We start from the raw sequence: 12,811 nt of genomic DNA, 5'->3' as shown, positions 1-12,811 counted from the left end.
ATTCTATAAACTGGGATTTTTTAAAACATCTATATTGATTTGTCCCTGATCAGCTGTAACTTGTTCATTTTTTACTGTAGTTGTTTTTAATCCAACAGTAACTAAACACTGAACAGTGTGTCCTGCTGACCTCAGGCACTTTAGTTTCTCACCTGTCAGGTGCTACAGGTTAGAAGGCCACCTGTCAGGCTGCTGTTAGGTTCTCTCTGACCCGGTCGGGCTGCTTGGTTGGTTGGTGGGTTTATCTCGGCAGGGTTTGGTGTCAGTGTGGAGGCGACTCTAACCGGGCTGCTCTTCTCCTTCTGTTTCAGGGGGGAAAGGAGGCCAGAGCCCCTTGAAATAAAAGGAGAAGGAAGAGCAGGAAGAGTCGCTCACACTGACACTGACAGCGACTCTCACATAAACGGGTTCAGTCCTGCGGCGCTGACACGGTGCGCCACAGGCTGCACTGGTTGCATTTATCTCATCTGAAGTCCATTTAACTTAAAGTCCTGTGACATGACAGCTTCCTGTTGGAGGGAGAGCTGGAACAAGACACGCTTCACTTCTCAAACTGACAAACCAAAACCTGACTTCTATATTTCTATGAGATGTTTAAATCCAAGCAATGATTGTATGAGTTTACATAAGTGTGTGTTTACCCTGATTTTATTCATGATGATCAGTTCTGGCCTCTAAGTCTTCATCGCGCTGCCTTGTCCGTTAGTCCACGCTACAGCACCGTACGTTCGGCTTCAGCATCAGAGCTCATTCATTCTGCTAACTCACAGAAGCTCGTGCAGCTTTTCCACTTCAGGTTTTTGAAGGTTTCCCCAGATGTCCAGGCAGCTAACTCAGTGCGGACAACTCATTTCTGCTGAATATTCATGGAAATAAAGTCTTTAATTGGAAAAAAAGGAGAATTTTGTTGAGTGTTTCTGTTGTAAACCCACCGACCAACAGTTCTTAAAGGTCTAAAGTTTGTTCTCTGTGTTTAACATTCACAAATCCTGCTTTTTGCACTTATTTCAATGATTTATACAAACAAATGTAAGTATAGAACATTTTAAAGAGCAGATTTTGGGGTAAAAACATCCAACAGTGAGATAATATCATGATGTATATGAGGTGTTTAATGGAGGCTACGACCCAGAACATCTGCACACAAGCACATACAAACAGATGGTCCATGTCTTCCTGCTGTGTGGTGTCCAGTCAGCATCCCTCAGACGGGGACAGACCTGATACTGGAGGACGTGGACGATGAAGACAAGGAGACCAAGAAGCAGAACAAAGAGAAGAAGCAGGTGAGGCCGACATATCTTCATGTTCCAGACTTCTCTCTGCTCTGCTCATCAGATGTAGAAAGATGTTCCACCATCAGATGTAGAAAGATGTTCCACCATCATGTAGAAAGATGTTCCACCATCAGATGAATGTATCTCCACCAACTGGCTCCTCTGGTCTCTGGTTCTGATCCGTGCTGCATCTATTCATTGATCCAGTAGGATGGATTCTCCTTCAGGCTCTCTGAGGAAACTCTCTGAATGTTTCACTGAGTCGGTTTTAGAGAACGAGTTGAACTGAGGGAAGAAGAATGTTTAGTTTTTTGTAGAATGCAGAGAAGATTTATAATTTTTGGCATCTTTTAAACATGAGACATAAAATAAAGTGATTTGGATGAAATATCACAACTTGAAGTTTAGATTTGGTTCGTTTTCTCGACATCACACATTCAAGAGAGTCGAGAGTTTGATCATCTGCCTCCAGGTTCAGAGGGTCAATCATGCAAACGTCTTCAGTAGAACCCAAAATGTCATCACAAACCCATAACTGTGCAGAATTTGGGCCCGTTTCTGTCCACACTGTTTCAGCATGTTGTATCTGTAGCTCACTAACATGCTGAGGCTCCAGTGTACCACGTAACCCTCATCCTCAGAAAGCATTTCACTTCACAGCACCACTTGTTCTGTGGTTCTGCAGATAGCACCAGGGTCTTAGAACCAGAGGTCCCAGTGAAGCCATAAGGAACGGTTCTGTGGTAGATCCAGAACAGAGACCACAGCACTTCATGTGAGACTCAGAGCTGAACAGGTTTCTCTCTGTGTTTGGTTCCAGACAGAAGATGCAGCGACGCAGGAGGACCAGCTAACTCCACTGATGGACAGCATCAAGAGGGAGGCTGGAGAGGCTGTTCTGGCCCACATGGAGGAACGGTGAGCTGGTCCCACATGTACTGGAAGGATAAAGAACGACTGTTCTGTTTGCACAACCTCGTTAACTGGAAGCTGTTGGTATGAAAGCATATCACACTCTGTGCACCGTACATCAGCAGGACATCAGGCTGCTTTAACTGAGACTTTCTGAGCTGCAGGGTCTGTGTGATGCACATTTCACATCTATCCAGGTCCACAGCAGTCTTTACTGGTTAGTTAAGAGGTTTAGCTTCAGGCTCAGGCCTGTTTCCACAGCTTGAAAGGAGGAGGAAGAGTCATCAGACCACTACTGTTCTTCTTTCATAGTCTTTTCTATAAGTCAGGCCGGTGGTGTAGCTTCCACATCCCCACGGCTCTGTGAGCATTAAAGTCTGCACGGACCCTCCACACATGTCCATGCTCAACCATCTCACTTCTCAGAGTGGAGCCACTGCTCTTCACTCATAAGAAGGTCTTCAACATAGCGCTGAAGTTCTCGTCCCCAAACGATCAAATCCTGGTCCAAAGTCAATCAGCATTCTCACCAGCACTCTTCAGAAAAACCACCTGCAGTGATGTTCAGAGCAGGAAGCACCAAAATCAAACAAAAAGTCCATCAGAAGACCATTTTGGAAACTGTCATGAGGCCATGGGCGCAGACCAACACTGGACCTTTCAGAAAGACTCTCCAAAGACCACTGGGCCTGGTGCCGACCACACTTTCACAAGAATGGCCTCCCTGCTCCCCAGATCTCAACCCCCTGGACTCTTCCATGCAGAGCATGTTGGAGTCCAGGGCCTGTGCATCAGTGCACATAGACTTGGAGGCTCTCAAGCATTTCCTTAAGCAAGAGGAACAAAAAACACCTCAAGGACCTGATGGCACCACTGATGATTTTCAAAAACAGCTTGTATCGAGAATAAAAGTGATTTTTTTTTTTAAAGAAGCTATCATTTTACATTTTCTAACAATTCAACTTTCCTAAACATATGAAACGTTTCTATGTGATGTGAACTTGAGGGACACATGCTGCACCTTGTAAACTACTTTTTATCGTCCACGTGGAGGACTGTGCTGCATAAATACTCAGTAGGTCATGTCCATGTCTTATACATACGACTGCTGAGCAGCCGCACTATTGCTCTTGTAGCGTCGCAGACTTGGTGAGATGACAAAGCTGACATCATGTGAACCGTTACGTCCTTAGAAAGTCTAACACCGACCCAACAGCAATAGGAACATGTCTGTAAGTGTCCATAAGTGGCATCCTCCACAGGGCTTCATGAAGGCTTCAAACTTGGCGGGTTTCAGAGCTTCTTCTTGTTTCAGGCTGCAGCAGGAGCGTCTGGAGGCGGCTCGCGTGGCCGAGGACATGGCCAGGAAGGCTGCAGAGGAGGCGGTCCGACAGCTGGAGGTGGAACATTCAGCCAAGATCGTCATTGAAACGCTGCCAGAGCCCAACGAACAGTGAGTTTAATTAACATCTGTCCACCTAAAACCTGCATCTACAACCAGGAGGTAACCAGTTGAGATCGTTGCAGCATCTCATCATGCTGGCTTAAGGTGTTTCTGTTTGAAGCTGAAGACAGATGTAGATTTAAGATGATTTTATGAAAGGCGTATACAGTTTGAACTAAGAGCTCCACTTCCTGTTTGTCCTCCACAGACTTCCCAACATCCAGGAGGAGGAGAACGAGGACGATCCAGAGTAAGTTCACGCTGCTGCTGTGATGAGTTAGCTGCTCCTCGCTAATGCTACTGCAGCTTTACTGCTGACTGAGGCTGCTCAGATACATCAGCTACACCTCGTTAACACGCCTCACGCGGCCTTCACTCTGATTCACCCAGCTTGTCATCGGCTAACTACTGGCTAGCTACCTGTTTTCCACTGTCTCTTGGCAGAAAATGAGCAAAATTAAAATAAATTTGTAGGTAAAGTATCTTGAGATGTAATAAATTACTGAAGCCACGCTGCTGTAGCTTAGCATGCTATATTTCTCTGGGAGTAGCTTCATTGTAGTTAAGTTACTTCTAGGGATGCTAGATGCTAATCAATGCTGTGGGAGAGCCAAGGAATGCTCATGACTAGCCCAGGGATGCTAAAGACTGGTCTCACAATGCTAGCTGCTACACTTGGGATGTTAGCCATTAGCATAGGCAGTATTTAGCCTACAGATATAGTGACTAAAGATGCTAATGACTTGGAGCTAGCTTATAAGTTTCAGTGACCTTGACATAGTGAAGCCTTATCTAATGTAGAGTAACTACTAGCTTAGCTGACTGCTCACTTTAAGCATCTTGTCCAATACTGCTAGTTAGTAACCTAGGAGAGACCAGCGAGGGCTGCAGGTGGCTAGCCTAGGGATGCTAGTTACCATCACAGAGAGGACAAACTTAGAAATGCTAGCTGCTACTCTCGGGATCTTGTTATGAGGTCGTCCCATAAAAACTGACAACATAAGGTGTCCAGATGTTTTATCCACGGTAAAAGCAGTTTACTTCCACAATAACACGTCCTTTCACTACCTTATTATCTACTTTCTGAGCAGCCTCTGCTGGCAAAGTTATGGTACATGTCCACAGGATCCAGTATTTCTATGCTTCCCATTCATTGTCTGCTACGTGGCTGAGGTATACATTCTGGTAGCGCCTTGTTGAGAGATGGGGAATCATGTTGGCTGCTCCCTGTCCGCATAAAGTTGGGTTTGAGGCTATTTTCTGCAAATCAGGGGCATCCAGTAAGACTCACCGCCTCTGATAAAACCTGGTAAAAAACATTTAAATGAGCCGTCATCAGTCTAAACAAGACACATTCAGCAGCTGCCTGAATTATTTCTCACTTGAGATGTTGAACGTTTACAAAAGAGTTTTCATGTTGGTCCAGACTGAGATCAGGAAGCAGATGCAGCCCTCGCATCCAAAACCTTCCCAGTGGACACATACTGTTCCATCTAAAGCTCGGGATCCTCTTTAGCGCCGCTGCTATCTGCTTGGTTCGAACACTGCCGCCTTTAGCAGCTCACTTCTCTCGATGAGCTGAACCATCTGAACTGTCTGACAGGGACTCTCTGTCTTGTTTGCTGTTCAGGTTACAAAACCTGCAGGAGGACAGTGAGGACAGCACAGACAATATGGGTCCTGAGGAAAGTAAAGTAACAGAGGAGAATAAGAAAAGCACTGTTGAGGAGGAGAAAATACCTCATGAGTAAGTTCAGCCATGACTAGTAAAAGGCTTGAACCTGCAGTTGAATGGAGGGATGCTACTGTAGAATATACTTCAGTCTGGGTTGCAAACATCTAAGACTTGGTGGAATCTGTTGTTCTGAGCTTTAAACCTGTTATGGCTTTTTAGAGTGAGGCCAGAGGGCTGGGCCACCAAACTGGACTGGACGAGGTTTTATTAGTTCTTGGGATGTTCCACTCTGTTGCACTTGTTTAAGATCACGATGAACCTGAACTCACAGGCCTGTACACTTCTACAACACAAGCATTAGGTGGCTGTCCAGTGGTGTACAGTCATGAAGAAAAGTTTAGACACACTTGTAAAGACCATGTATGTCATGACAGCCTTGACTTTCCAGTGACTCCTACAGCTCTGACTTTGCTCTGATGAACTCATGTCTTTTGGTCCTTTCACGGATTTATTAAAGGTCTGATGGAAATATGACAAAATCTGCTGGGTCAAAAATATTCATACAGAAATGTTCATATCTGGTTCAGCGTCCATGTTCTCCTCAGTCGGGTTCTTCTGGTTCCGTCCACCAGCTTCTGGTCCATCTCTGACTCCTCTGGACAGAACCGCTGCAGTTCAACTAAACTCGTCGTCTCTCTGACTCAGACTTGGTTCTTCACCAGTCCACAGGTTCTGGATGGTTCCAGTCAGGACTTTGGGGAGACCAGTCTAGAACCTTCATTCCAGCCTGATGGAACCATTTCTTCACCACTTTGATGTGTGTTTGGGCTCATTGTCTGGTTGGAACATCCAACTGTGTCCAAGATCAACCTTCTGCTGATGGTTTCAGGTTCTCCTGAACAACCTGGAGGTGATCCTCCTTCTTCATGGTTCCACTGACTTTGTGTGAAGCTCCAGGTCCACTGGCAGCAGAACAGAACCAGAGCATGATGCTGCCACCTCCATGCTTGATGGTAGGTTTGGTGTTCCTGGGGTTAAAGGCCTCACCTTCTCTCCTCCACACATGTTTCTGGTCTTTGTGTCTAAATAGCTTTTGTTTCATCTAAGCACGGAACTTTCTCTCAAAAGGAAGAACTTCCTTCTGATTCCATCATAGAAAATTCTGAGTTTTGGGAATCACTGGAGACTGAAGACTGTCATGATATACATGTTCTTTAAAATGTATGGAAACTTTTTTTCATGACGTTGGTGTAGGATCCAACAGTTTCAACTGTGACATTAACTCCAAGTGCACCAAAACACAGATAGTTACTGGACGTAACTCCAGTTCCTCAAGCATGTAGAAAGAGGAACAATGGAGATTTGTTGCGTTGGCCTATATGGTGAAGCTTAAGAGGTTGGTGGTAATGTTAGGGAGAAAGCTGCTACTGGATTTGGACATTGAAGGAGCAGAAAAATAGTTCTTGTTTTCCTCGCAACGTTGAATAAATCGATGTCAAGACCTACAGGGAGCGTTCCTGTGGTTGAAATACATACAGAGTTTCAGGCCACCCTAACATGACCCACAGTTTCCTGCAGTGGAAAACAATCTGTTTAGACGTTGGGTAAATCCTCCTTCAGGATCTTGACAGGAGCTGGTTCACTGTTTTCGAGGCAGGATTGACTTTACCAGAGAATCCTTTCCAGGTTTCCTGATCGGCACAGTGCAAAACTTCAGGTTCCCTTTAGCAAATGTAAACACCTTCTGTTTGGTTGGTTTGTCGTATCCGTCCAACACTGTCCCTGACCTTCATGTCACAATGACCAGACCGGCAGACACTAGAGCCCTGAGGCAAGTCTTACGTACGCTGCATTCCTTTTAAGCTACTTCAGGCTACGATGATGTCTGTCCAGACGAATGTTTGACCTCTCTGTCAGAAATAATCCCCACCTAGGGTTGGTTGCTTAGTTGTAGAAAACACTACAGAGGAAGAACAGCAGCTGTTAAACGTAGGACCAGAGATTTCCTCAACTGCAGAGACAGCAAGGTTAGCATCGCCTGTACTTCAGTCCGGTGACCAATCAGGGATGGACACGCAGTGACAATTAAGACCAAATCCCAAAGTGAACATCGGCGTTTGTTTCAGTCCAGACTGCAGCACAAACTAAATGGGGTCTAAATGTATTCATTTAGGGCTCCTAAGACTCTTGAGTCGATATGAACGTACCAGAAGTTTTGAAAGCAAACTGTATTTGTGTGGCTGTAGCCTCAGTGACGTCTGCCAAAGGGATGGAAAGGCTTCTTTTAAGTCCTGTAACTCTGCCTCCTCCTCACAGGCTGTGAAAACAGACTGAAGGTAAACTTCTTATGCTACCAGCAAATCCATGTTTTAGCCTTCCTCTGTGCTGTAAAGCTCTTTGAGGGACAGAAATAATGAGATAATGGATTTAACGGACCCTTTTGGCACCGTCTGGAGGATTCCCCCTGCAGAGGTGCATGAGGTCCATCCAGCTGACCCGAGGTCAGGTCCAGAACACACTGCGGGAGGATTAATTGAATCCTGTTTAGAGTCAAAATCTGCAAAGAAACCATAAGTTTTAGGTTAACCCATTTACCCCAAGTGCTCAGATGTTGGTTCAGGACAGATTCTGATGGACTGACAACAACAAACTGAGGACATCCCCAAAGTTGAACATGGTCTGGACACCACTGATGTGTTAATTCTGGCCTGTTGCTAGCAGAACAACAACAACAATGACATCAGCGTCTGTCCTGTCCATTGTCTGCCACACTTAAAACACACTTCGGTATTTCCAGCCTGTGATCTGTGACAGATGCCGATGTTGTAGTGGTCTGGAGTCAAAAAGTTCAACATACCTGGTTGCTGTAGCCGTTGGTGACAGATTCTACCGAAGATCACGTGATTCCTCAAATTAGCATTGGCAGAACCAAAGTAAGCCTGGCAGAAGCCATAAATATTGGCAGGCATTAAAGAACCAGACATGTGGTCTCAGGAAGGTTTAGTTTTATTGATCTAAATCATGTTCTGGTCCATTTTTCTTAGCTTGAGGTTCGCCTGGAATGTGAGTGAGACTTTGCTTCTACATAGTTTCTTTAGGCCCAAACAGTTTGTCGTCTGCTTCTGCAAAGCTGCGTTCGCTGCTGCCTTCAGTGTCTCTGGTGACTAAAATCTCTTCATTGTTTTCTTCTTCTGTGAATCAGGGCAGATCTCAAAAGGTAGGTTGGCATTTTTACTGCTTACTTTTACATTTTTATCAGTATGGTTCAAGAAACAAACTCTGACTTCCCTCAAACACTCTATCATCCATTTCCACACCACTGCTGTGAGCTCCACAGTATGAATGTGTTTGCTGTTGGGTTTTAGTAGAAATCAGCAGGACTCCTGCTCTCTTACACCACTGTGGAAAAAACCTTCATTAAACTGTTGTATTTCCAGCCAAACAGGGACCCTCAGAACATTTCCGTTGCTTGGTTGCTTGTTTGGTCCAGACAGATCCTGACAAACACTCTGACATGTGTTCAGAGCGTTGGTGCTCCCAGAGAAGGCAAACGTCTGAGAGTTTGGGGTGAATGTGTTAACTTGAAGCTTGTGGTTTCTTCTCTAATTTTTCACCACCTTCAGCGACCAAGTTCCTCTTTTTGTTGACTTGAATGCATTTGCACCTTTTTAAATGTCACTCTAGCCTGAACTAAACCTGAGCCACAGGTGACCCTACATCAGGATGGATGGAGCAACCTGATGCACACCGGCTGTCATTTTGTCATTTTGAAGCCCGGAGCTGCTGCTTTTATTGGGCGCCATCTGTTCTGCTGGCAGACCTTTCATTTGAAGGAAACACTAACTGCTTCCTGGAAACACTGAGCGGTCCACGCCGAGGCAGTGCTAGCTACTTTAACTTCACGACGCAGATCTCTGATTCAAACACAAACTTTTCCAAAATACTGCTGACAGCATTTGGTAATTTACAGGAGCTAAGAGATGTGACTCCAGTTGTATGTAGGAAACGGAACAACGTTGGTGTTTTGTTAGCATCTGTGGTGGATTTGATGTTGTTGATGGTTAGCAAGGAGAAGATACTGGACAAGACCATCAAGAGAGAAAATGTTGTTATTGAGTTTAACCAATCACTGTCAGTCCTTGCTTAGCATTTTTTAGGGGCCACTAAGAAGTAGCTGGACTTGGACTTGGTTCTCAGGGCCAGAACAGGTACAAAGGTTCTGGTCGCCTTAAAACAGCCCACAAGTTTTAGCAATGGAAAACTCTAATGATGGATCAAAACGCTCGACTGATATAATAGGCCATTTTCCTGAACCTTGTATGTTCTAACTCCCTGTAGAACCTCTTTCAGGGCTGTTCTCCCTAAACAGAGAACATGAGAACCTGCTGTGGTTTCAGTGCTGATGGGTCAAGCTTGGTGTGGACAAGAACAGTTACCTGCTTAGTGTCCTCATCAGTGGCAGTCTTCTCCGTCAGTGATGTGAATTCACCATTTAGGCCACATAACAAATCTTGATCGTTGTATTTCTGATGCACATTCCGTATCTTCTACTTGTCGATGTCTTGGTGCACTCTGAGTTCACATTGTTGAAGCTGGAGCTCCAGCAGTGAGAAAACTTCCAGTATTTCATGATTTTTGAAGGCAGTCAGTTGGCTCCAGCGTCCAGCAGCGATCAGTGGTGTTAAACGTTCGTTGCCCCTTGTTGTGGACACCCTGTAGGTTACACAGGGAAGCCAGCCATGTCAGCTCTGTCCTGCCTCCTGTATCAGGTGCCTGCTAGACGTCTGTCCAGAACCGGCCAAACCTCCATCTCCACCCGCTGAGGAGGTCGCGCCTTCTTCCACTGATGTCGAACCAGCATCAGAGAGAAGAGACCTGGACAGTCCGACTCCCCAACCCATCACCCAACAGCCAGAAGCACAAGCTGCAGAAGCTCCGCCCACCGCCGCAGACCAGGTGAAACCAACTACCAAACACAAAGCATGTGTGCTGGTTTTGTTGTGGTACACTGATGAGGTCCGACATGTTGACCTCACATGGATGAAGTGAATGTTTATCTGGTGAAGCATGTTCAGGACAATATTAGCCTCCGGTTACAGTCCTGAGCGTCTTCCATCACGCCGCTGTTGTTTAAAGAAAACAGTTCAGTGAAATGTGTTTCTGAGAACATTTCAGGCATAAACATGCTGCTTAATCTGTCTTCATTTGAGTTTAACAATGAATAGTTTAGAGGTTTATGATGGTTGAGCGACGCTCCTCACACAGACGAGGAAAGCGTTACGTGATGGATCCTGTGGACGCGAACCACAACTTTTTAAGATGTGCTGTGATTTCTTTCTTCTCAGAGCTCTGCAGCACCCAAAGCTGGAAGTGGAGGTGAGACAACAAACTTTTATTAGTTTCCTGCTCGTCCTTTTTGTTCTGGTTCTGTTTGCGTTTGTTTGTGCTTCGTGACCTTGAGCGGTCTCAGTTTAATCGATCTGACCAGGATCTTGTCAGGTTCTCATCTTGTCATGATGTTTCTCCGTCCAGTTCCCGACATTTGCTCTCCGATACAGAGCTTTCTGCTTCGGTTCCCTCTCGCTGCTGAGTGTCTGGAGAGCTGCAGGAAGCTGATGCATGATCATAACCTCAGTGCTCCCCGGCTGTCCATGAACCCGCCGCCAGAGCTCACCCAGCTGACCCAGGAGCTGCAGCAGATCCCAAAGCAGGCGCACCAGTGCTGCATGAGCATCTTCAGCCGCCTCCGAAGCCTTACCTCCAACTCCCAGCAGCCTTAAGCCCCGCCCCCTCCCGTAGACCCCTAGAGAACCTCATAGACGCCTCATGTTCGTAGATGGAAACCTCTGAAGTGCCAAAACAACCTAAAGCCTCCCCTGATGTCCTCCACATCCTTCCCATCATGCTCTGCAGCTCTGCTCTGCTTCACCGTCGGCTAACAGGTGATTACAGGTAGACGCTGGTGCTGCTGCAGGCTTCACTTTGCTTCACTGTCTTCAGACCTGAAGGCCCGTTTGGACACCTTCAGATGGACACAGATCACATGGTTGACTCAGTCCAGGGCTCCCAGGTTTACTACAGATTATTCAGGTCTATGTTTGTCACAGAGACACTTAAGTTTCCTGTATTTGTAGTTTATAAGCTGCTAATAATTCTGGCAGATGAATTTGTACGATACAGACTTTAGTTTGTTTTAATTAGAAATAATCTGCCGGCGTGCACACAGCGCTGTGCTGCGTCCACCGAATAACTCACAAAATGACGACAACAAAGTCACAGAAGAGACTGAAAACAGCAACAAAAAGACTAAAACGATACCAAAAGAGATATAACATGACCACAAAGGTACACAAAACAACGCTAAGATGCACAAAGTGACACCAGAGACACAAAATGACGCCACAAACAGACAAAACAGCCTCAAAGAGACACCAAGCAGCAGCTGTATGATCCAGACTGTCCTGTGGATGAATGAGAAACCAACTGGAGACGCCGTCGTCACACAAACCGTCTTTGCTGTTTGTACTCAGACTTCAGTGTTTCTCTGTTCTGGTCCTCAGCAGGCCTCAGCAAAGGTTCGGCTCTGAAGGTGGAAGATGCTGGAAAAGGAAAAGGCCTGAACATCCCTCAGATCATCACGACTCCAGAACCAGACACTCTGACAGCACCGGACATCAGGTAACAACAACAGGAACCTGAAGGGGGCGCCGTCACTGTTAGAGCTGTAGAACGACACCTTCAAAGATCAGTGAGGAAACCTGCTGCAGCCACATGTCCAAGTCCAAGTCCGAGTCCTCATGCTTCAGCTTTTAGTTTTCAAATCATGATAAAAATCTACAGTCAAGAAATGTCCTCATGTGTCCTCATGTCTTTGTACTCATACCTTCTCATGTCCTCATGTCCTCGTGTCCTCGTGTCCTCATGTCCTCATGTCCTCGTGTCTTCCCGTCCACAGTGCTGGAGGTGACCTGTCTGCAGATGAGGACGATGTAGAGCTGCAGCAGGTCGGTCTGAAGACTTTGTCGGATCAAGCAGACCTGCTGACTGCAGACGACGAGTGAGTCGAACCGAACACCTCCACTGTCTGACTTTAACTCCGCCTCCATCCAGCCGTCCTCCATGTTCATGTCCTGCTGTTGTCCTGCAGGGGGCGACCTCTGTCAGCAGCCAGCGTCGGCAGCGTCGTGGTCCAGGACCGACTCAACGAGCTGGTGAGGCTGTTCAAAGGTCGGACGGAGCGACAGAAGGAGCGGCTGGTCGACCCGGACGAGTCGGAGGAGGAGAGTCCGTCCGCCTGTACGTACAAGTTCACAACACAGCTTCAGAGTCCTCGTAACGGAGTCCTCATGAGGTCCCATCTCCAAATACAAAAAGCTGATGACATCAGAAGGTCTCATAGTTACAACAAAATGAGTTCTAGTGACGAGAAAAGACGGAAAACAAGATCTGAGAAAAGCTTTTAGAAGAGAAGTTGTCAAAGATCCTCAGTTATGAGAACTGGAG

The 12,811-nt window shown here is 46.2% G+C and overlaps 1 protein-coding gene across 1 annotated transcript in view; it reads left to right on the top strand.

Moving 5' to 3' along the window:
- LOC103361892 (cyclic nucleotide-gated cation channel beta-1-like) overlaps positions 1-12,811 on the top strand; it is a 35,846-nt gene that overhangs the window by 12,567 nt on the left and 10,468 nt on the right. The window contains exons 15-25 of the mRNA XM_008288104.1: positions 1,195-1,307; positions 2,098-2,195; positions 3,505-3,642; positions 3,842-3,883; positions 5,264-5,380; positions 10,078-10,264; positions 10,654-10,684; positions 10,841-11,032; positions 11,869-11,986; positions 12,264-12,365; positions 12,456-12,648. Coding sequence (XP_008286326.1) covers positions 1,195-1,307; positions 2,098-2,195; positions 3,505-3,642; positions 3,842-3,883; positions 5,264-5,380; positions 10,078-10,264; positions 10,654-10,684; positions 10,841-11,032; positions 11,869-11,986; positions 12,264-12,365; positions 12,456-12,648 — 1,331 coding nt within the window. The remainder of the gene's footprint in view (positions 1-1,194; positions 1,308-2,097; positions 2,196-3,504; positions 3,643-3,841; positions 3,884-5,263; positions 5,381-10,077; positions 10,265-10,653; positions 10,685-10,840; positions 11,033-11,868; positions 11,987-12,263; positions 12,366-12,455; positions 12,649-12,811) is intronic.

Source organism: Stegastes partitus, unplaced genomic scaffold, assembly GCF_000690725.1.
Source record: "Stegastes partitus isolate 25-593 unplaced genomic scaffold, Stegastes_partitus-1.0.2 Scaffold540, whole genome shotgun sequence".
In the NCBI taxonomy this organism is placed as follows: Eukaryota; Metazoa; Chordata; class Actinopteri; family Pomacentridae; genus Stegastes; species Stegastes partitus.
The sequence above is the reverse complement of the archived record's forward strand: the minus strand, read 5'-3'. Positions and strand labels throughout refer to the sequence as shown.